General features: G+C 42.6%; 1 protein-coding gene across 3 annotated transcripts in view; it reads right to left on the bottom strand.

The window, feature by feature from the left end:
* Positions 1 to 7059: 7059 nt before the first annotated feature.
* Positions 7060 to 25270, bottom strand: part of zbtb7a (zinc finger and BTB domain containing 7a) — a 29173-nt gene continuing 10962 nt past the window's right edge. For 2 of the 3 annotated variants that reach the window (XM_032526319.1, XM_032526321.1), the window contains exons 2-4: positions 18782 to 19345; positions 17186 to 18078; positions 7060 to 15049 (exon numbers count right to left, since the gene is read on the bottom strand). In XM_032526319.1, coding sequence (XP_032382210.1) covers positions 14614 to 15049; positions 17186 to 18078; positions 18782 to 19267 — 1815 coding nt within the window. In that variant the 5' untranslated portion in view covers positions 19268 to 19345 and the 3' untranslated portion in view covers positions 7060 to 14613. Of the gene's footprint in view, positions 15050 to 17185; positions 18079 to 18781; positions 19346 to 25062; positions 25250 to 25270 lie in introns of all 3 variants that reach the window. The other variant, XM_032526320.1, reaches the window with a different exon arrangement.

Raw genomic sequence — 25270 nt, 5'->3', positions numbered from 1 at the left:
ACAAGTAATAGATTATCTAAACTGCTGATTTATCAATCGACTTGTTCGTTTTATGTTATACTTTCTATGTTGCCAGTCTTTTTGTGAATGGACTGATAAACATAAAACCAACACACCCCTAGGAACTGCCTGCTCCAGAGCAGAGAGAAGAGGGAGAGCACAGAGTATAGGATCACAGAGAAGAGGGGGGGGGGGGGGGGGAATAGTTCAGAGAAAACAGTTCAAACACGGAGGGCACACCGGATGATCAGAGCAAATGTGTCTGTATTGTTAAAATGCTGCTTTTACCAGATAATAAGACCAATAGATAGATATTTGAAATGAAGTGAAGTTCAGTCACCATGATGAAAAAGAACTAGGCTACATACAATAGAATAAGTTTAGATGACCCTGATATGCAACTGGTGTGTTTTATGCCTTTATTCAATATGCGCACAACATCCATCATACAAACACACACACACACACACACACATCCCAGGTTTTAGACAGCTGTTGTTTCTAACCTGAGGGCAAACCTTGTCAAGAAAGGGAAGTTGAGATTGTCCGGCTTTGTTTTTGTCTATAACCTCCAAAATGCTCACGTTATACATAGCCTACATGTTATTTTAGAAAGACAAAAACCACAGAAACCTTCGGATACAGAAAGATTTCTGAGCACACAGCTATCACTATCGACCACTACAAAGGCCGCAGTGACTCAAGTATCTTTTGAGTCATTATGTTGGAAGGATTCCCATTGCAAATGCAAATTCTACATATCTGCCTCGTGTTATAATACACCCTAATGCATCAAACTATCTGTTTGCACAGAGCTCACCAATGGGAAGGTGGATTTGTTGTCAATAGGACATATAGGTAAATAATCCATTGGGTCTCCCCTGGGTAAAGGAAAAGCCGCGGCACAGAACATTAATTAGTCTCATGGACCGTCTCAGGAATGTAATGGGGTTACTGCTCAGAAGAAACGCAATATGGGCCATAAATACCTTCACAAACATACCATGCACACATTCACATTTGGCCACGCACTCACACATTCACAAAAAAAGAAAGAAATCAAAAGACAGCCGTACCATCAAAAAATAATCGCAGCTATCAAAGAAAGACCATCTTGAGATATTTATCTAACACCTATTTGGAATCCTTTCATTGAGGAATGTATTAATCAAAAGATTAGTTTTGAACAGATGGAAACATCTGTTTGGGGAAATGGATTGCTAGTGGAGGCAGAGAAAATCTCTCATATTCTCGCTTTTTTTCCAGTAGACGTTAGGCCTTGAGTAAGAATAGTGCTGTTGTCAGTATTAGCAATGAGGCTTGTAAGCCCTCCAAGTAGTTTGTAGTAACAGCTGGGTCTGACATGGAGAGCATGTACAAGGGCAGCCAGGCTGAAGAGAGGGAGGGGGCGGTTGAAAAAGAATTAAAAAAAAAAATACATATATGGTGAGGATCTTCACCTTAATGACACAAAGTTACAACATCAATTAATTGTTTGACAGGAAGCTTAATTCAGAAGAAATGTGTTTTAAAGCATTATCCTCTCTTGAACTATATTGTCATCATGCATAAGTATTTATTTTATTTTTTTAACAAGTGAATTAAGGTGGTACCACTTTCTCATTGGAGTCAAGGGCAGCAGGTGGTTTAATATGGCATTCCTGATTTTGAGTGATGCAATTTTCCATTCAGCTTTAGAATGTGTGAACATTATAATGTTCACTAATGTCCACTATTTTTGTTTGTTTCTCAATTAACACAGAAATACAAGAACGGAGTGACCTCCAAAAGCTTAATTTGTTGCCTGAAATTATGTTTCATTATCCACGGCAGCTATGGGTAATCTACCGCATGGTAACCTAAAAGTTTTCAGCATAATTATGCGGGAAGGACCAAACAAAAACACAAACATGTCATCTATAATCTCAAAATACATTCACAGTACAATGGACAGTTAAAGGCAGAATGGGGAGGGAGGCTATCACACATGCCCTCGATGATTCCTTCCAGCCATTCCCAGCTTCATATGTGTAATTAACAACAGATGCACATGGGAAATTTGCATATGTTTGGCACATTGGTGCTAATCGGTCATATATGTGTGCATATTAATGAAATATTTGTGTACACATATTTTGCATTATCTACATTAACACAAGATACACACAAATACTAATAACGTTTCATAATGTGTACTAGTTATTTAATCCTTTTGGGATTTTTTTGAATCAATAATGCTTTGTAGAGAACAAATAAAGAGGGCGATCCTGCATAATAGTGTAGGTGCCCTTATTATGCCAAATTTGGATTCTATCAAAAAGCAATGTTTTGTTATATCTGGCTTTGTTGCAGGCTACCTGCCTGGAAATTCTCACGTTTTATACACCTTTAGCCCTCATTGCCATCCTGCTCTGATCATAGGAAGCCAGTCATGCAAGCCAAACCACATTGCCAGGTTATATCACACACAATGATAAGCCTGTAAACATACAGTATAGGCAGCACGCATAAGGCACACAGAGCTCGGTGGTGAGGCAAGCTGCTCACCTCGTTCCACACTGAGCCCCTCACAGCCTGTAATAGAGGCTTAGGTTTGGGTGGGGGAAGGGCAGAGGTGCACAGGTTTCTGATCAGACAAGAAAACTAGGCCAAGATCAACAATCCCTCTCCCTGAACAGCCTCAGCCCCTCCTAAATGCTACAACTTTGTTACAGGGCTGTGACAATCACTTGCGAGATTTTCATTAATGGCGAAGCAATGGAGTCATTTTGAGCCACAACACGTGTATTTAGATGCATACCAGCTTTTCATAGCCGGGCTATGATTCATGCTTCCTTGCCCCTTTGGAAGCTGTCCTCCAATAAGAGTTAGAGGCTGGGGGTAGGAGCGGATAGATTGATAGTGTTGGCTGAGTGCCCATGCTCTGAGTCTATCTGTGCTGAAGGGGAGGAGACAGGGGGAATCTATCTGTTGTGCTCTCTGTGCTCATGATAAACCGACTCCCGTCAAGCTTCTTCCCCCCTATTACAGCTCGCCTGGCAGAAAACACCCAAACTTGCACTGACGTCCAACATGTTAAACAACAATAAAATGTGTGGAGTGAGTGATTTAAAAAGGGCAACAGTTCAAAAGGTTATACTATCCGCTTTCAACGTTAGCTGGAAAACATAAGCCAAGCAGAGCAGTTGTTTTGGAACAAATGAGGAGACAGCATATCTTCTTGAATTCAAACAAGTATTCAAAACTGCCAAACTCAAAGGAACACAATGAACCCAGATTTCACTTCATCACTAATGGGACCATCACTAGCAGGAAACGCAATGTCTCTCTCTCTCCCTTATCCTAAAGCTGTAATTCCCACAGAGCTCCAGAGTGAGAAAGAAAATGAGTTTGAGGGATTGTCCATGACATTAATCCTCCCAAACACTACAATTCTAGACAGGATTCATTACAGACAGACAAACACAAACTCAACTATCTATTTACTAAAGGAAAACCTAAATCAACAATCCTTTTGACTTCTGCCTACTCTCATTTGACAATGGCTTTTCCCGGATGCCTTCTTCTTCTGTTCTCTCTGGTGATTTTATGGGACCCCTCCCTGCCATCTTGGATTCCCATTACTGTGCAGTTGTATGGGTGCCCCTGTTCTACCACCCACACTCCAGGTACAGTGAAAAGAACACCAGCTTCCTGTTTACAAAGCTGGGCAATTGAGAGCCCCACCACTAGATTGTACAGCTGAGGAAAGAGCAGTTAGGAGACTGTGGTGATGGTTGAATTTTGAGGGGTTGTTTTTGATAGATGAAGAATGGGAAGGTGAGAGAGATATAGTGGAACAGAGAGACGGAGTGTGGCACAATCAGACAGCGAAAAGTGCAAAGTAAAGATGAGCTTTCCTACCTCAGCCAAAAAGAAATCTCTACCCTAATCTGAAAATAACACAGTAGTCATATATTGAGGGGGAGGTGTGTGAAAAGTCACATGATAACAATCAGATCAGAAGCTGAATTGACTCTAAATCAATTGAAGTAGGCATGTCAGGGCTGCCCAGGACAGGAGGGGGAAGAGAGGGAGTGAAAGGGAGATAGATGTGAGCCCGTGTGGGGGAGGGAAGCAGAGATTGTTGGTGTCGTGGGAGCACTGCAACAACAATAACAGCAGTGTGTGTGTGTGTGTGACAGGGTGAATGAGTTAGAGTGGAAGTGGGGATGTGTTATGGCTCACAAAAGTGATGAAATGACATCTCCTTTACTTCGGCACACAGCTGCTATTGCAGCAAAGAACACACTGTTGAGATAATCTGACCTTCTATTTTCTTTGGTAGCCACTGGTCAGAAGTGTCTGCTCGCCTGTCATGTTCACCTCTTATTAGCTACATCTAGACAATGACTACACTGTGTCCATTACAAACAGATTCCTACCCATTGATACGCATGTCATTAATGAAATCTGCTTTGGAAAACAGGACTTCTTATTTTCATGGGCATTTACTGAAGAAATACAACAAACAAATCTCCTAACTTGATTTAAATGTGTTTTGAAGGCTTGTTTGTTATAAATTTATTTTCCCCAAAATACTCTTGGCCTGTATACATATCAAGTAATTGTGTCAAATAACTAAGCTAATGATTTACATTACAGCTTCCATGTTAAAACAAATCCAATATGAAAACTTATGAATATGACAAATTTCAGGTTGAGGCTTCTCTTTTTCGTTGTTTTCTCTTTTTCTTTCATTTCTTTTTCTCCTCCCCTCCCCCCTTTCTTTGCAGATTAGAATTCATTAGCAATCAAAGAGCCTCCAGAGAGCTCCAGCTCTTAATTACCTACTCATTTGCATTTTTGCATATTAATGACTGCAGGGTTTTGGTAGGGTTTTTGCCGCAGTGGTTTAAAGGCACCTCAGTCCTCTGTTCTCCGGGGAGGAGGAAAGATGGCCAGAGGCAAGGCTCCAAGCCTGTCCAATCCCCTCTCTATCCTTCCTGATGGGACCTGGACAGAGCATGAAGAGAGGGGGTGTTGGCCAGGGGCATATGGGACTGGTGGGGTGCAGTGGTGGGGGGACAACAGGGGTGCACAGGTGAAAGGTCAATGTCCCTTATCAACATAAGAAAGAACACATGTCTTCAGCGCTGCCTAATTATTGTCATATTGAGCAATTTAAACACCTGATCCAAACAAAATTTACCCTGAGAGAAACTGGAAATCTATACTGCAGAGATTGCTCACGTGGGTTTTATTGAGGACGGCAGCTAGTTTGGATGAAACTCATGTCCCACAGTGTGCAGAGGTAGAGGCATTTTATATCCCTGGAGAAAGGTGTGTACCGGTTAAAATGAGGCTTGTGTGTGTATGTGTGTGTGTGCGTGTGTGTGTGTGTGTGTGTGTGTGTGTCACACTGTTTTCCTTTACATTACAGCCTATCTCCAATTGTTCATTATGAGGGCAGTAGGAGGCTCATTTACTGTGAGCCATAATGACAATTGTATGCATGCACATGTGCGCAAGCAAGTAAGATTGTAAAACCACACCTTTGCGCATAAGCATATAGACAAAACATGTAAACAGAAACAGTTGCAGGCACACGCATGCACACATGCGTGCACGTTCACAAGCACATGATTGGGGGAATAATACCACTAGAGACGCCAGACAACAGCTCCCAGGCATCTCCCAGCCCCTGAAGTGCTGCTGTTCCTCTTATCCAATATGTTTTGACTGCAACAATGCTGTCTGAACATGGAAAATAACACCATATCCCACTGTGCTTTTAGATACCTTACAAACATAACAATTAATGACTTGGAGCCCCAAGACATCTGGCAAACAGGTTCAACATGACTGAATGAAACATCACCTGCTTTAAGATATTACTCAGTGTCTAGTTGCGTTACAATAGATGTTAAAAAGTGGTTTTATAAAAATGCAAACTATGCAGTTTTTCAGACAAATAGGAGTATCCAGTTTTATGAGGAAACGTTTAAATGCAGTGATAATACATACAACATGCAAGACATACGTCTCATAGTGCATCCCTGAAAACATGCTTACGGAATGGGCTTAAGTCGACTTAAGTGCTATTAGTGGAGCATAATAAAATGTGTGTGTGTGTGTGTGTGTAGCCAGAGCCTGAGGACTGCAGCAATGTGTGGGCTGTCGGGGTGGGGTTAATGAGCTGTTCTATGACCTCTGTCACCCCACAGGATTGCCTCAGGGAGACAGACCGAGACAAACAGGAAGACAGGGTGACAACAAGCCCACGGTTGCAGTCTGCCACTGGACTTCTTGGATAAACACTATTGGTGGCCTAACCTCAATGAATATATCCTCACACAAGACCTTAGCCTTGATTAGTAATCATCCTTTAGAACCAAACGTAACCTTAAATACAGTACTATTCTTTATGCACGTCAGGCCAAAACACACTGTGTCTGCACTGGGTGTGGATGATTTAGTTGTAATGTACAAGGCTGTACGTGTGTAGATGGTTATGCATCAGGAATAAATGTGGATACTGACTTGATCTATGCTGTCATGGTCAGTAAAGAGAGTGCGTGATTGAGCAAAAGAAGGAATGCAAGAAGAGAGAGAGGGACACAGCAGTGATATGTGGCTGAACTGACCCGTGCAGATGATGAGCAGTGATAATACTGCCACCTTCTGGTGTGTGTAGAGTACTGACATCCTAAGTGGATGCACTATGCACAGTACATAAGAGATTAATACAACAGAAATCAGTATACTGTAATCCCATACAGCAGTCCTGCTATTATAGAATGGACTACATGCCTTTGGGAAGCTAACCGTGTTAAGATATGACAGACCAATGTTAAACTGTAAAGTGTTAACTGTTACTTTGACCGTCCTTCTAACTCTACATAATAAAGTTACTAAATTATTGGACGGGGTTAACGTAACATGGTAAAATACTGTGCACTTACCATACATTCCTGATTGCAGGTAACAAACCAAAGACTTTGGTTTTAATTATTGTTACATACTAATGTAACGTATTATGTTTGATAAGTTAGAATAAGAGACAAAATCATTCAGCCGAAGCTTTGCAACCATTGTTTTTAATAGAAAGATTTTATATTCTTTAAACCAGACAACCAGATGCCAGACATTTTTTTTTCGATATATTAAAAAATAAGAACAGAACAAAAAAAAAAAATGACACAAAATGGAATTATATGGTTTAGACTGTGTGGATTTAGTGGTCTCATATACATTACAATTTCTTTTCATCGCCAAAAAGTGCAAATTCTCCAAAAAAAAAAAAAAAAAAAATCACCTAAAGCCACCCCACCTGCAGCTTCCAAACAGATATGGACTAACAGACTGCTAAGCTAAGAAAAAAAACTTTGTGAAGAGAAAGGGTTATTTAAAAAAGTAAACCCACACTGAGTCACATGGGGAAGGAAACGGCTGCTGCCCTCTGCGGGTTAAAACGCTCAATGGCGTTGCACTCTCTGGCCACGCTCCATTCAATTAGTGATGCCACAGCAGGTGCTCTGCCTTTGAGATACACTTGTTGTGAAACAGATCTGGGTGTGGTCAGATGTGCAACAAGGAAGGAGTGGAGCGACAGTTTTCTGCCTACGGGTATTGTGTGCATTTACAATTAATATCTAGGTTTGAGAACTGGGACATATTCAGCCATTTTAAATGTACATCAGGAAAAAAAAAAACACCCCCTCTGGAAAGGATTATCATAATAATCACAGTTACAAATCAATCTATTATAAATAGTAGCCCATTTCTCTCTCTCCCAAGTCAAAACATTTACTGAACTATGGATTTATTAAACGTTTTTCATGAGCAATATTCTTCCCACTTCACTGCGATAATGTTGATTTGACAACGATGTTAAGGCCAAAAAAAATAAAACAAAAAATCTGTACTGATTTGCAAAAGTGCATGATGGTCGTTTGGCCATTTCATCTGTCTTTCATAATCATTTACGCTCTTTATGGATACCAGATCCAGCATTTAACTACAGACAGGGCGATATTGCAGACAAAAAGATTCTGCAGTAGATACAACACTGCATGTTTAACATTCAGCACAGCCAGCCTTCTCAGAAAGCTTTGCAACTGTATACAGGTTTCTTTTTCAATAAAAGGAGTCTCCCAAAATGAGATCAAATGACCTTTCTCCCAACAAGATCTAAGACAGTAAGCAGAGAGCAGGTAGGGGGAGGTTGGTCCAGTGCCCACCTCCCCCCCCCCATACTTTTGTGTGACTATGCAATAAGCTGCATATAACAGGTATTGGTTGTGGAACAGAGAAGTGTTTGTTTATGTCCAGATATGGTGGCAGCTCAAACCACCTTCAATCCAGATACCAAATATTCAAGTGTTTTCATTTTTGTTTTCATCAAATTTTTGTTTTTTGTTTTTGTTTTAAATAATCATCTCCACTGAGAAAACAGCAACAAGAACAACAAATTAATAACAATAGTGATAACCATGAAATAAGAGCACACAAAATTCAGGATGGCCTTTCGCAAAGTGCTTTTGTTACAATCGCAGAAGCTGAAAAAAAGGCAGTTGTATAGCGGTACACCACGGGGCCTTTTAACTGTCTGCCTACATGTCTGTGTGTCACACTGTGGAGGGATAGTGAGGCTAGACAGACTGACTGAATCTGCCAACTGCAAAATGTTGACTATTTCCTCCTGCCGTCTGCAACACACATCCTTTACACCTGCCAAAAACTCCAAAGTGGGAGTCACAGTATGAAGTTATGGAATGTATCTTAAATTAGTTTAGGTGACGGAAAACTGAAACAGTCCAATCCAATCCCCTCTCCCTCCTTTCGATTCCCCGACAAAGGGTGTGTGATCTTTGATCAAAGGCCAGTCGCCAGCAAAGATGTAGACCGAGTCCGGAGAGAGGGAGAGCATTGGGAGAAGAGAGAAGGAGAACATACCCCCCCCCCCCACTCCCAATCTCCAGTGGCTTCCTTCCCTCTAACAAACAATTCACTAGATCAATATTAGATGGAGAAATCGGCTGGTCACAGCCACTTTTTTAACAAGGGAACTGTTCCTGTTTTTATCTTTCTGGGAACTATTATGTTAAATTTTGGTATGAACAAGAAAGGCAAATACAGAGAAGTAATTTGGAGGGTGATTAGACATACCATAAACTTAGCAGACACTGAAATCCAATGCATAGCAGTGTATTTTCCACCTGAGTAGTACTTACATAGAGACAAAAGAGATCAGCAACATTCTCGTTGTTACCGTTCCCCAATGTGAAATCTGTTGTGAACTCCTTTGCATTAAAATTATTATATTGTGGCCATGCAATTCCTACCAGCTAAAGAGGACCAACACTGGAACCATTGCTCAGCAAAGAGTCCATCACCTGGGCTTTCTAACCCCATCCCTGAAAAAAAAAACATCCTGCTTTCCCCTACCACCCGTATTTAATCCTCCTCCCTGTATGTAAACCTTTGTATCCCCAGAGACTGAGAGAGACTCCAAGTGCAAACTGTCCCCACTTGGCTGAGAGCAGCCAACAGACAGCAGCCTGCCTCTCTGAAGAACCCAGGGCTGTCTGTGTAAGTGCCAGAGCCTCGCTGCGCATAGTGCCGTACTGCATATGCTGTGCTCCGCTTGCTGTGCATTGAGAGCCTGATGGAAAGCACAAAAAAAATAAAAATAATCAGGTGTGCAGCGAAATGACGAAGCAAAGCAAATAGTCCCGTCTGCCGCCACGAATCTCAATATTAACAGTCATCCTGTCCTGCTTCGCTTGATTATTTACAGTTATAATTGTTATCATAGTTGTTGGTTGTCTTTGTTTTATGGCCTTCTCAGATAGATTCACAAAAACTCTTTGATAACAGCATAGGCAAAAAAAACAAAACATATCAAGGTCAATTTGGATAAACACGCAATAAAGTTCTGAGACTGTCTGAGTGTAGCCTGGGTCAGAGTAACCTTGGTCTGCGGCTGAGGCTGGGGACACACCAGTTGTGGATCCATAGAGGATCACAGAGACAAAGCTCTGAAGTAGTGGCTAGTACAGAGACATTATTATAAACTATATTAAAAAATAAATATTCATTCAAGTAAAGCTTAAACAACTAAATGATCAATTTTAGTACCAAGTCAATCAGCTTTTACAATTTGGTTTTTAAATATGGGAAGAAAAGTGCTTATGGTAAAAAAAAAAAAGAAGACAAAGTTGTAAGTTTTGTCAGTTGGCACACTGTGGCCCTTGATGTTAGCATTGTCAACCTGGTGGGAGAGAGCCTCAGCCCCACACTGCACAATACAACTGTCTGGAAACATTAAAAAACAAACAAAAAAAAAGCTTAGTGCTGCTCAGACAAGGCCACAAAGTCCCAGTCTGCTTCAATTACAGAACATTTCAATTCAATCTTTTCGGAAAGTAAACTGAAAACATCCAGTTCAGCAATTATCAAAATAACAGTGTTCAAAACCAATATATTTCATCATCATTATTTATCAGTTGACTGAACATGAGACAAATGTTGATAAGATCCCATCTGTAAAATTGAAAAAGAACTGGATTTAATATATCTGGCACCTGCACACAGTACATCTCAGCCATCAGACCAGGACAAACTCAAATGTTTCAAATGATTTCGATGAGGCTTTGAAATTTCTAAGTGCCTCAATGTTATATATTTGGAATATTATTTAATATGAAGAGCTGTAATCACACCATTTCTAGTGTCCATCAAAAGTTCTCTTTTCAAGAGCCTTCAGATTTAACAATTAAAAACATTTTTAATCCAACTTGGTAGCTTAAAATGTCCAATGACTTGAATGCAAGCCATTTCTTCTCCTTTGGTATTTGTTGTTGTTGGACGTCTGTATATTTCTTATTTCTACGGAGGGGTTGGATGGACCCTTTAAGAGACCATTGATTAACCACACTGCTCTGCGCTCATGGAAACTCACAGGCCTTTCTGAGGTCACCGGCCCTTCTCCCATAAGCAGGACAAGGACATTAGTGCAAACTTTTGCTCTCTCAGCTAAAGCACCATTTCCAGTGCTATCAGGCTTTATATCCATAACCCCACCCAAGCACCCATTTACCCCACCCTGCTGACACAGCAACCCAAAACTATCACTCACACACCCCCACCAAACTGTTAGAAAATAAAATGTAGCACAAGTTATTTTAGGGGAAAACAAGTGTAGACAGAAAAAAAACTATACATCCTTACACCTCTGATTCTATTGTCCACAAGGATACAAAGAGCAAGAGAAAGAAAACTCAAGTAAGTATTTGTATGATATCTGTAAGATTTCACACACATTTCTGCATATCTATTCAAGAGGGCATCTGTGTGTGGCTAAGTCAAGGAGGCCCGGTCGGGATAAATTATAGACATACTTTCAATATCTCTAGTCTACAGTAGACTAAGATTGAGGGCAAAAGCTTTGGTTAATCAACAAAACAAGACGTATGGGGACATATTAAGGTCCAAAGAAACAGTGTTTAAGATGGCAAACAGGTCTTACATCCTGCCACATCAACACAAAATTGATGTAAGCGGTCTATACTAAGTCCATGAAGATCACACACCCAGCTTGCATTGGTCTGCCTGTGGAAGTCAAACTGCAAATTAATAAAGCCCATCTTCATCATAACAGAGAAGCAAAAATAGAAACTAAAACTACCAAGACCTAGCCAACCCCTGACAATCACCAACCAGGGTAAACAAAAAGTTATGCAAATCTGCACCAAGAGAGCCGTGAAGTAAACAAGCAACTGTCCAATGAGTTGTTTTACAATATGGTATTTTTGCTTCTGCGGTACCTTGGACCTATTTTCACCGTGTCTCCTCGGAAAACACGTGTAGTTATGAGGGTAACTGGTGAACACATGGGGCAGACACTCCAGCCTGTAACACATGCTTGTGAAAAGAAAATGCATGTACACACACCCAGTGCCCTTTATTCTTTGTCTGCCTCCTTTTTTTAGCCGCTTTCTTTACATTAAGAAATACAGACAACTCTGCTAGATTTCAGCAACAGCTAACTTCAAGTGCGAACAGCTACATGGATTGATTTAGTCTTTGAAAGTCACAAAACTCAACATTTGTATTGGAAACCCACCCGGCATCTCTTTCAGAGATCTGAAGAGAGACTTTTTTTGGCAGCTTGGTCGTCAAAACCTGAACCAAACCAGTGGAGGAGCTCAACTTCACCACCATGGACAGAAGAAAGGACTGAACTCATTTGCAACTGGTTTGTTTGAAAGTACCCGTTTTCTTGACAAAAGTGCATTCATAACCTGCCTATTTCCAATTAAGGTGCAAAGGACTGATAGATGAACTATAGCACTACGGCAGAAATGACAGGGTGGCGGTGACACACATGTTCTCTTGACTCAAAAGCTCAATGTGCTATTTGGAAAAATAACATTGGATTTTGGAGTACAATAACAAAAAATTGGATATTTTAAGACTAACAAATCCAGATGTATGGAGTCATTTGCAATATTCAAACAAATATATTAGCTCTGGTGTTTTCTCATTCTACCTGGGCCCAGTGAGCAATGTATGTATGTATGTATGTATGTATGTGTATGTGTGTTTGTGTGTGTGTGTGTGTGTGTGTGAGAGAGACAGAAAGTGCATTGGGGCTGGCAGCTCAGGGTGCATGTTTGAACAGGCTGTGGCTGACTCACACACTGATGATGTGGCCAGAGCGACCCTGGCTGCCACGCACACACATGTACACAAACACACGTACATGTAAACACACTGACAAACAACTGCCAGCACCAGGCGTCCTTACCACAGTAACACCAGGCTCTAATATAATAATATCTCCTCTAGGCTAGTTCGGGGGCATTAGAGGAATACAGAGGGAGAGAGAGGGAGAGAAAAGGCCTGATTTGATCCCCTCCTGCCTGGAAACGTGGCTGAGCTGGGGGAGATTATTTTTTGGAATGCAACAGACATTGTGAGATCCCCCTCCCCTTCCCTTGTTCCCCTCCCCCATCGACCAGCTGCAGCTGCGCTCCTATTTGGCCTCTCAACTTGGACAGGTATTTATTGCTCTCTTCATCATACAGGTTGCCTCATGGTTGTGTGGTCCCTAGGGCAAAAAAGATTGGAATAAGCATGATACATAAACCTCCTCTCACTCCCTCCCCAACACCAGCCCACTTCCTTTAAATATATACCTCTCTCTCTCTCGCTCTGTTGGATATCTTTAGTAAAGCTGTGCAAACAGAAAAAAAAGGTGCTCATCTGTCTTTCCTTCGTACTCTTTGTCATTCTCTTACTCGGGCTCCCTGCCATTCCTTTAACCTGTGGTTGGTTAAATGCTACCCTCGCCTTGTCACACAAGGACAGATTCCAAAAAACTGCACAAAGTTAAGCACATTCATTCATTCAACCTTCTCATCCTTTGGGCAGGAACTATACAAGTCAAGTGTTAAGTTTAGGGCAAATGGGTGACTCAATGGTTTTTTTTCCCCCCATCAAACATTCATACAGGTTTTTTCGTCCACCCACAAGCTTCACTCTGTGAGAAATTTGACATCAAGCCTAAGAGGATTGGTAAGTACACCTCAGCATTAAGAGGGGACTAATGTCAACATCACCACCTGCTGTATATACATGTATACAATTATAAAGTGTCAAGTACCCGAAGCAGTCAACAAAAAGGAACGACCAAAAGTTAAGACAAACTCTAAAGGAAAACAGAAATGCTGAAATTGCAGGGTTTTGAGAGATAAGAAGCAAAAGGAGTCAAGCCAACTGATAGACTGGCGATGGTAGTGCTTTAAAAACACAAACCCTCCACCCCTCATATTCCCTAATCCTGCAATTGAAGAGCCCCCATTAAAGTGGATTTGACTCAACATGAATTTGTTTTTCAATAAGACAAACCGTAGATTCTTAAAATGCATTTTTATGGAGTAAGTAACACTTCAATCAACCCCTTGTCTGATTCTTTCTGGAACATTTAGAGAGAGAAAACTGTTGCATCAAAATTGTGGTGTTTTTCTTGCATATGCCATATTGTGGCAATGTTGTTTCTATGGTAACTGTACATTTCAGAACTGCAAAAGAATAGAAAAAGAGTTGTTTTCTCTGGGAGGATTTGTTCTCGCTTCACCCGTACAGCAGCCAGAAGGTGCTTGATAGACACCTTGCTTAGAGCTTTGAAGGCTGTGAGGACAAAACCAATAAAAATCTAAATCAACTGCATAGTTGCTCCAAGTGTTTTTTGTACCCATCATACATTTGCCTAAGCACATATGCCAATGTATAAAACCCCTATTATTATAAAGAAAGAAATGGCCCAGAAAGTGGACGTCATGGGTGCATGATTTGAAGCGTTCTTTGCTCTTTAACAGATAAACCGACTCAAGTGCTTGCAAGTCTACTCCATTTCCTAAAGTAAAAAGGAGAAAGAAATATAAAGATTAGATTTTTTGTGACACCCTGATTTGGTTTATAGAGGAATAGTTAGTTGTTGTTGTTGTTTGTTTTTTTTAAGTTTGCCTTTGCGTGTTTTTTTTCCATCTCTGTTCACTGGCCTGTCTCACAGGCGGTGCAGAGTGACTATGGTGTCCAGCAGTGTCCTTGTCGCCCCCTGCAGTCTCAGGGCCCTGCCTCCCCTGCCAACTCCTGCAGTTGAGGACTGTGTGCATGGGCTCCAGCAGCGCCCTCAACCTCTGGTGCCGAGGATGCCTCCGATCGCCGCCGCCCCCTGATGGTACGAGGCCCGGGGCCTGTGTCGGAGCTTGGGCTCAGCAGACCCAGGGGGGCATCAAGGAGCCCTGGCTCTCGCACCCGAGGCTTTCGGCCTCGACGAGAGGGGATGCCGTTGCAGCCGTCCTTCTTGAGGTGGCGGTGCAGGTGATCGGAGCGCACAAAAGTCTTAAAGCAGCTTGAGCACTGATAGGGGCGCAGGCCAGTGTGTACGCGCATGTGGTTCTTCAGGTCGTAGTTGTGAGCAAAGGCGGCTCCACATTGCGTACACAGGTAAGGCTTCTCTCCTGTATGCTTCCGCATATGAACCTTGAGCTTGTCCTGCCTGGAAGAAAGAAGAAGTAAACAAGACCACATCAGAATACACCGACAAAGATTTCAAAAGTACTAGAGGACCAGCTACCTGAATACACTCAGTACACACAGCCAGCTTCAGGTTTTCTTTTAAGCCTCAGTTACTAATAAGGGTATGTAATATCATGTACAAATACAGTATATAATTAACTAAAAATATATTATTAGTTGTGTGATTAGCTTAATATGCTTCAAATTATTTTATTTTCTATTAAACAGCCATCCTTCCAGTGGGATTATTATGCAAGGGCAGCCAGGCCAACTGAGGAGATGCCATAAACTTTACATCTTTATTTGTGTAATTGCACACAAGAGTGCAACTGTGGACTGACGTGTTTCAGTTGGCGTTTTTTTTTTTACAATTTCTGTTAACTTTTCTTTGAGGAGAAACCTTAACAATTGACAGCTTCCAGAAATGCATGTGCTTTGTGAATAGAAAATAAGGAATGTAATGTCCTCTGCAGCTGAACAATTCCAAAATAATTTTTAAAACTGACATTTATATTTGAGTAGTACTGAAATATGGATGAGTCTGTAAACAGGCATTCATTCTGCCATTTAGTTGTATCCCCACAAGCAATTGATTGAATTTTGTACATGAGCAGTTGTCACACAAGACCAAAACTATGGTTAGATTTCTCTAAACCTGAAGTCATCTCATAACACCCTGGAACATTTTTTTTTTTTTGCATTTTGCAATGGTCCACTTTCTCGGCCTACTAAAATTTTATCAGGATGCCTTGGCCTTCATCTGACTCTTGTCCCTACCTCCCCCTTTAGCCCTTACTATGTCTCTAGCTCCCAAGCTCTTTAATCGCTTAACCCTTCTGCACTCAGGGCAGAGGGCTCCTAAACAGGCGTAGTTAGACAACTCAATTTGAACACACACACACACACACACACACACACACCACCACACACACACACCACACACACACACACACCACACACACACCACACACCACACACACAAAAACACAAAACCAAGACGCACGCACACCATGTAAGTGGATTAACTGTCATACAAGTATAAATAAACCCACAGCACCACTTACAGGTCTGTGCAAACTGTACCCCAAATATAAAAATGAACAAAAGCAACATGTAAGAGAAAAGCACACATGCACGCACACACTTACACACAGGCCGAAGCCTTGAAAAAAAGTGGGACACCGACAGGTGAATTATTTAAAGGACAGGAGTGATTTATTACCGTGCGAGGCACACTCTTAACCCTGATCAAACAGGATTAAGATTACAATACCCCCTTCCCACTGCCGGTCAAATTTAGCTAGAAGGCAAATTCAGATTGGTCTTCCCTACCTGCCATGCCAGCAGGGGTTCTGGGTATTTCTAGCCCTCTATTTCCAGCACAAGTCCACTGATTAATTAATTAAAAGGACTGATTTCAAGGAAAATGCAAGACTCCTAAATACAGGGAAACCATGTGCACTCAAGTCCCCTGCTGTAGACAAGCCACATTTATTGGCATGGGACATGGCAGATTTCATTAGAGAGGTAAAGGAGTGACAGGAGAGAGAGAGAGAGAGGAGAGAGAGAGAGGAGAGAAAAGGGGGGTGGTGTAACTACTCTGCCGTGGGCAATAATCAACATAACCAGAGATCAAAAGTTCGAATTACTGTATTGGAGCACATAGAGCACCATCCAGGGCTTGTAATCCCCCTCTGTATCAGAACACAGCACTTTATAGCAGCCCTCCACTAGATAACACTACCATGGCACAGCCTTTTATAGGATCCCTATGTTAAAATTCTAGGACTTTGCTATGAAGGCTGTTGCAATAAAACAGACATTTATAACCATTTGACCCCCTCTCTCATGGCTGGAATATTCCACATGCCATTTTGATTAACATTTGGTTACAATGTGACATTGAAAAAACGTGTTTAGGGATACTCAGTACATGATTAAGGTAACCACTTAGATTCACAAACCGCACTGCCTACCTAATGCAAAGCTAAGTTGGTTAGTGCTAATACCCCTGGCTTCATGGTATTTCCCACTGGTGGACAATTTGTCTACAGTGCCAAGTCCAAGACTATTAGTACATGTGACATTGGGTAGTCCCTTCATTAATTGGGCTTACCTGGTAAAGCGCACTTTGCAGATGGCGCATTCATAAGGTTTCTCTCCCGTGTGTGTTCGGATGTGGCGGGGTAGCTTGCCTGCTCCTTGAATGACCTTGGAACATATGGGGCATTTCTGGAAGGCCTTGGAGCGCATCTTCCTCTCGCCTCCACCTCCTCCGACCCCGCTGCCTCTCTCTCCCTCCCCCCTCTCTCTTCCTCCTTCTCCTACTCTGTCTTGGCCTGTTCTGCCCCGTGATAACCAGAGCGGCGGCACTCCCTGTGTCATGGCAGCAGAGGCTGGATCCTCATGCTGCGTGCTGTTAAAATAATTCAAGTAAAATTCCATGTCAGGGTCATCCCCATCGCCCTGTTCCTCCCCGGTTGTTTCACGCTCCTTCTGCCTCTCGATGGAGTCCATCATTTGCTGCAGTAGGGCACTGGCAGAACCCCTCTCCCTCACCTCTCTACTTCCATCCTCCACCTCTGTCTCCTGCCCAAGCCTAGACTCAGGTGGGAGGTAGAAGTGCCCATTTTGGGATGGAGGGTAGTAAGATGACCCAAGACTTGCTCCGTTCCCCTGCATCACCTCCCCGTCCTCATCTTCCTCTTCATCATCATCCTCTTCCTCTGGCTCCAGTGTAGGGGCCTGAGCCAAGGCAAGGGCCAGGGGGGAGTAGTACTCACCAGGGCCAGCAGGAGCCCCGTTGCTGGGGCCCCCCCCATTCCCGTGGTTAAAGTGCAGGTGTGTGGGCAGGTCCCTGAGCTCTGGCGTGCTGCAGCTGCTGCTCCAGTGCGCCCCTCTCTGGAAGTACTCCAGGTATTCCTTGGCCCGCACTCGGTTCCCCTGCTCCCTGCCTCCTCTGCCCTTCCCTTCCTCATCGTCATCTTCATCTCTTCGCTCACTGCCCGTCTAGTGAAACGTGACGGGGAACAAAGAGTTAGTGCAGGAAAAATTTGAGGTCAGTGAAACTTTGCACAAAAAGAAAGGGGAAGAGAAAGAGAGACAGGAGTACAGTAGTAATAACAAAAAGAAGCCTGACGAGAAAGACCTACATCTGTAAGGCCTATCAGCATTGGCAGATCACTATCTGAGTATCCTGGATGTACACCCAGGGGTTCATTATACCCATGAGCACATACATGTGCATATCACAGCTACACTTCATCATGTTGAAGTGTAGCTGCGATATGCTGTGTCTGTAGTTGGTGAAATAGCATTCTGCCCTTCCACTCACGCTATTGGCTCAGAATGAGTAAGTGCTGAACCCAAAGGCTGTGGGTGTGTGTGGTGAGAGGGACTGATAAAGGCCATGATGTAAGCTTGACTATGCTGACTATTTAATTTAATGGGGGTGGTGTGATGACCACCAGACACCTTATTCCCCAAGTGGCTGAAGCAGGAGAACTACATTTTTAATGAGTTATTCCAGTTCTAAAACACACCTACTCCCCATGATGTGCATGGTCCGTGCTTTGCTATAAATTCATTAACAACACTTACAATGGGCTGCTTATGGTGTCACGAACTCATTAAGGCAGAGCAGGTCAAATCTCAAAACAAAGCTTAAATTTGGCTTTAACACGTCATTTGTAGTTCTATAATGGTCTTGTACCGGCAGGGAGAGCACTTTGGTGTCCAGCAGGTGTGTACAGACGTCCTGGACAGGTGGGATTTCCAGGAGGCGCGCAGCAGCAAGGATATCAGCCACACTGCTGTGACTGACTGTCAATGTAGCTGTGTAGGCAAAGTCCAGCAACGCTCCCAGTGCCTCTGCTGCCACAAAGTCGATGTTGTAGATATTCTGTTGGTCAGCGGCGGCCCCTGAAGTGAAGAGCTTGTGGAAGTAGGAGCTGCATGACGCCAGGACGGAGCGGTGAGCTGGGAACTCCCGGTCCTGCGTAACCAGGAGCACATCACACAGCAGGCCGCTGAGCCGCTGCTTGTTCAGGCTGCCCAGGATGTCTGCGCTGTGCTCAGGGAAAGGGATCCCCACTGGGCCCTCCTCTGCCTCCCCTGCCCCTCCTCTCCCTCCTCCACCACCGCTGCCTGCTGTCCCCCTGAGCCGCCTGCCACCCCTCCCACCGGCTCCTGACGACATCTTCCACCAGCCTGCCGCCGAGCCGCCTAGCACCGCCCCCACCCGTGTATCCGTCCTGCCGTCTGTCCGTCTGCCTGTCTGAGGGGAGAAGAGTTGGATAAAGGGATGGGATGGAGGGGAGAGACAAACAGGAAATAGATCAGCTCATGACATTCTTTATGTAGAAAGAGAGAGGTATATTGATTAATTGATTTACCAAAGTCAGAAATTTACATTGGGATGCTTGAGAACACAATCCAGTACACACAAAAGGTTAATGAAGGACACAGTTGAACAGAGTGTAAGGTTTACACATGAGTCCAAACTTAAGATTATATAGTCAAGTCCGGAAGGCAGAACAGCATATGAAAATACAGTCTCTTAGCTAGAGTACATAGCCCACTTATCCATCCTGGTCTTAAGAGCCTGCAGGTCTCATATCCTTATTAAGTCATATTCTACAGATCTAAACGAGGGGCCTAATTAGTCCTAATTAGAGCCCGACCGATATATCGGCAGGCCGATATTAGGCATTTCCCAATCTATTGTTTTTTGTTTTTTTTAATATTCATTTATCAGAATCATTTACAATGACAAAAAAATTCTTCTGATAAATTAATATTTTAAAAATAAAATCGGACTGTCAACCATGTTATGAGCATTGGCATTGCATAGTTTGTCCACCAGAGAGCGCTCTACAATGTCCCGGTTGGCAACACTGATTTTTTTTGTTTGTTAATGTTTTTGTTCAAAAGACTTTAAGTTTCATATCTTAAGTTTGTATTTTTATGCATTTTATTTATCAGAACTTTAATATATTTGATGTTCCTCTGTTCTGTTGATAAAAAAAGAAATTATTATCATATTATTATAGTGAGAACTCATAAATAACTAATGTTAGGGAAATCTGTTTATGTTTTGTAAGGCATTGCTGGTGTTTGGTGAACTGCCAATTTTGCAGGTTTTCCAACTTACAAAGCATGTAGAAGTCTGTAATTTTTGTCATAGGTACACTTCAACTGTGGGAGACGGAATCTAAAACAAAAATCCAGAAAATCACATTGTATAATTTTTAAATAATTTGCATTTTATTGCATGACATAAGTATTTGATCCCCTATCAACCAGTAAGAAATGTTTTTCTTTAAGAAGCCCTCCTGTTCTCCACTCACTACCTGTATTAAATGCACCTGTTTGAACTCATTACCTGTATAAAAGACACCTGTCCACACACTCAAACAGACTCCAACCTCTCCACAATGGCCAAGACCAGAGAGCTGTGTAAGGACAACAGGGATAAAATTGTAGACCTGCACAAGGCTGGGATGGGTACAGGACAATAGGCAAGCAGCTTGGTGAGAAGGCAACAACTGTTGGGGCAATTATTAGAAAATGGAAGAAGTTCAAGATGACGGTCAATCTCCCTCGGTCTGGGGCTCCATGCAAGATCTCTCCTCGTGGGGCATCAATGATCATAAGGAAGGTGAGGGATCGGCCCAGTACTACACGGCAGGACCTGGTCAATGACTTGAAGAGAGCTGGGACCACAGTCTCAAAGAAAACCATTAGTAAAACACTACGCCGTCATGGATTAAAATCCTGCAACGCACGCAAGGTGCCCCTGCTCAAGCCAGCGAATGTCCAGGCCGTGTGAAGTTTTCCAATGACCATCTGGATGATCCAGTGGAGGTTTGGGAGAAGGTCATGTGGTCTGAGCTTTTTGGTCTAAACTCCTCTCGCCATGTGTGGAGGAAGAAAAAGGATGAGTACAACCCCAAGAACACCAACCATGGAAACATCATTCTTTGGGGATGCTTTTCTGTAAAGGAGACAGGACAACTGCACCGTACTGAGGAGGATGGACGGGGCCGTATATCGCGAGATCTTGCCCAACAACCTCCTTCCCTCAATAAGAGCATTGAAGATGGGTCGTGGCTGGGTTTTCCAGCATGACAACAACCCAAAACACACAGCCAAGGCAATTAAGGAGGGGCTCTGTAAGAAGCATCTGAAGGTCCTGGAGTGGCCTAGCCAGTCTCCAGACCTGAACCCAATACAAAATCTTTGGAGTGAGCTAAATGTCCATATTGCCCAGCGACAGCCCCAAAGCCTGAAGGATCTGGAGATGGTCTATATGGGGGAGTGGGCCAAAATCCCTGCTGCAGTGTGCAAACCTGGTCAAGAACTACAGGAAACTTATGATATCTGTAATTGAAAACAAAGGTTTCTGTACCAAATATTAAGTTCTGCTTTTCTGATTTCATGCGATAAAATGCAAATTATTTAAAAATCATACAATGTGATTTTTCTGGATTTGTTTTAGATTCCGTCTCTCACAGTTGAAGTGTGCCTATGATAAAAATAATTACAGACCTGCTTTGTAAGTAGGAAAACCTGCAAAATTGGCGTATCAAATAGTTCTTCCCACTGTATCGGCCGATATATTGGATTTTTATATAACCAAATATTCGTATGGGTATCAGCTTTCAAAATCATTTCCGTCGGGCTCTAGTCCTAATTTAAGAACCATGAGGACACTAAGTTAGTAGTATGCATTGTCATGCAGTTATATCTCTCACAAGAGATTAGTGCACAGGCCATTGCAGAGAGGCGTTTCTTCACATCTACACAGTTGGGTCATACTAATAATTCAACTGTGCAAAACTGCTTTTATACTGTACATTTAAACTAATACTAACACAATGAAACAGACCATTTTTCAGTATTATTTTTGTTACTGCTAAATATTGTTAGTATACATACTTATTTCCATTTTTTCTATATAATGTATGATGCACACATTTTTATATACTCATTTCTATTTTTCTAATAATTTTTCTATGATTATATATACATACATTTCTATTCTAGAATGAGACCAACTGATCAATAAAGTTTCTGATCAATGTCAGATTCCGTGCCAATTAAGTATTATCAGCTGTAAAACAGATTTGGTAATCAGCATTTTGATGGATGAGCTTTCTAAGCGAGATGTCACAGCTCAGGAAAAAAATAAAAGACTGCAAAAATGATTTAATGTCAAAAATAGTCTTAAAAATCATGGAAACCTCTGGCAAACGGGAAACTGCAGCGACAATGAGACTCTGCTATAACAATTTAATTCTGTGCTTAACTGTATGCAGTATAAAGGTGGTTGATGAGTAATAATATTTTGTCTGCAACCAAAAATGACTCAATTTTTTAATCAGGGATGTATTGATATTATTTTCACTACCCTATACTGTATGCTCATTCCCTTCATTCAAGTAAACTGTGTACTGACTTTGTCAGTCTCTAAAGAAAAATCTAAAAACATTCACTCTACACGTCCTTTTTATTCATTAAGTATCTTGTCAATGCAAAAGTTTCTCTACTGATTTTATACCCAAATAGGATGAAAATCATTTGAGCTCTGACCTGAAACTGAACTTCACAGTGAAGGCTTTAAATTTGCCACATATGTTGAACACTGTAAATAATCTTTTTTTGTGAGGAGTAGCTCACATAATATAGGAGCAAAAACAGCCAATTCAAACATTGCACTCCTTTTCACTGGACTCCAAAGCCTTGAGAAAGTGTCCCACGTAACTGGAGAGAAGACACACAGTTAAACAGCAACTGATTGTAAAGCAAATCTACTGGCAAAACAGGTGTATTTACTACATCAGCACAAGCGTAACAATTTTCAATCCATGAGTTTCTGTTGAATAAATAATGGCTCGCAACAATTTTGAATGCATTTTGGCTAGGCAGTTTAAACATCATAGGTAGTTGAATGACTAAGGCTACATTCACACTACTACGTTTTCATAATAAAACGCATATCCTTTGCTTCGTTTATGCCTTCCAGCCACACTACAGCAGCGTTTCTGAGCCCCTAAAATGGAGATGTTTGGAATGCCGCCGACCTCTGGGGGCTGCGTTCTAGTCTAAACCAGCAGAAATGGAAACCTTTGGAAACAATGCTGCAGACACCCACGTTCACTCCCCGACTGGGTCTTATCAGTCCCAACGTGTCCTTCCCTGATTTGACGTGCCCCTATCAAGACAACAAACATCAGCCTTGACTTGAATGACTGAATTCAACAAGGATAACGAACTACAGCCGTTTCTGGCCTTGTTGTGGATGCTAGGAGCTGTTGTGCAGTTAAATTCTGCATTTTATAACTCTACTACTGCCTTGTGTGCAAGAGGAAAGCCATTATTCAATTTGTGACAATTCCCGCTTGCACATGCCCAGTGTACGTGAATGGTCTGCAATATGCGCTCTCAGTATGGACAGAGATCTGAAATGGTGTTGTAACGCTTGTGAGGACGAGATGGTTATCGTTTTAAAATGAAAACGTGTGTGGCCGGGTTAGCTCAGTTGGTGGAGCAGGCGCACATTTAGAGGTTTACTCCTCGACAGCGGCCCGCGGGTTCAACTCCAACATGCGGCCCATTTGCTGCATGTCATTCCCCCTTCTCTCTCCCCCCCTTTGATGTCTTCATCTATCCTATGGAACATAAAGGCCTAAAATGCCCGAAAAAATAATCTAAAAAAAAAAACTTGAAGATGAACTTGTGTGCGCAGGTGGCCGTTTACTTGTATACACGCCTATATTTACGTGTGTGTGTGTGTGTGTCCTCGTGCAAGAAACCAAGAGGTCATAGAGGACAGATAGGCAGAGGGCAGTGGGGATCAGAGAGCATGCTGGGAGCTGGCCTGTGCAGCTTGTTCACTCTGTCAGTAGAGAGCTGGGGAGGTGGAGGAAAAGGGGTGGGGGGAGGGAGGGAGGGGGGCCGCCAGAGCAGACCCTGTGGAAAAACTCCACAGGAGGAGGAAGAGGACACGCAACAAGCTGCGAGGGAACAGTATTAAAAAGGGAGGTTGTCAATCCGGTCTGAGCTGGTTACCCCACCCTGTACTGTGTGCCAAGTTACAGGAAAGACTGTCCCCTCGCTCACGTGTGGGGGGAGATTAAAATGATCGACTAAAGCCTGCGCAGTGGGAGGGGGGTTTCAGCCGAACAAGCCATCCTCGATTTCTCTAACACACACAAACACACACACACACACACACACACACACATCATGGAGACATCAAAAACGCACAAAACACACAAAAGCACATTAACACACATATAGGACATCCAGCTCCTCCAAACTCCCCCCATCTGCCAGGGAGACCCAACATTTGAAATTCTTTAGATAAGCCCTCCTTGTACGGTTGAACACTACACACCACTACCAAACCTGCCTAACCTGGCGGCCTCTCCTCTTTCCTACCGGTTATGTTCTCCCCTGTAGAAGCAACGCCTATCTGTCCCCACACCTTGTGATCTGACGTTTCAGCTCTGCCCACAGGTGAGAGTAAAAGAATAAAAAATAAGGAAAAGACTTCTCTAGGGAGGCAGGCAGGGTAGAAGGGCAGACATTTCTTCAAACTTATCATGATCCTTTAAATGGGTCAATGTTTGCTTTCATTACGAAAAAGATGAGTCATATTAAAGAGTACTACTTCGTTTGATTAATGGTAAAGTGTTTTACAGCTCCACTGTTTCTTGCTCCGTACTGTACAGCTCCTTTAACTCAATTAAGTTTTGATAGGCATTAGACCACAAAGCCTATGCAAACACTGCCACTGCGTTTCACAAAGCTCAGATAAAAGCGGACTGTCAGGCATGGTATGAGCAAATTTTATTATCCAAGCCCTCATCTGAATATGCTGACGGGAGGGAGGCGTGGGCAAAGTGAGATGGCACAGAAGGGACAGAGGAAGAGAGAGCAGAGTAAGATGGAAGAAAGAGCAAGACAAAAGGGCAACCGCATGCCTACCGGTCACGCCCTTCACAGGTGGAAATAGATCTCTGTGAGCCCATCCAGACCTGAGGCAACCTGCTTTTCTCTAACACAGATACACAGCACCTGCACTAGTCCAGGCTTTGCTGCAAGCTTGCTTGGCGCGTTATCCTGTACATATAGCTGACCTCGGGTCACGGCTTTGTGGGGTAAAGACGCTGAGCTGAAAGAAGATAAAACACAC

This window comes from Etheostoma spectabile, chromosome 9, assembly GCF_008692095.1.
Source record: "Etheostoma spectabile isolate EspeVRDwgs_2016 chromosome 9, UIUC_Espe_1.0, whole genome shotgun sequence".
Classification (NCBI taxonomy): domain Eukaryota; kingdom Metazoa; phylum Chordata; class Actinopteri; order Perciformes; family Percidae; genus Etheostoma; species Etheostoma spectabile.
The sequence above is the reverse complement of the archived record's forward strand: the minus strand, read 5'-3'. Positions and strand labels throughout refer to the sequence as shown.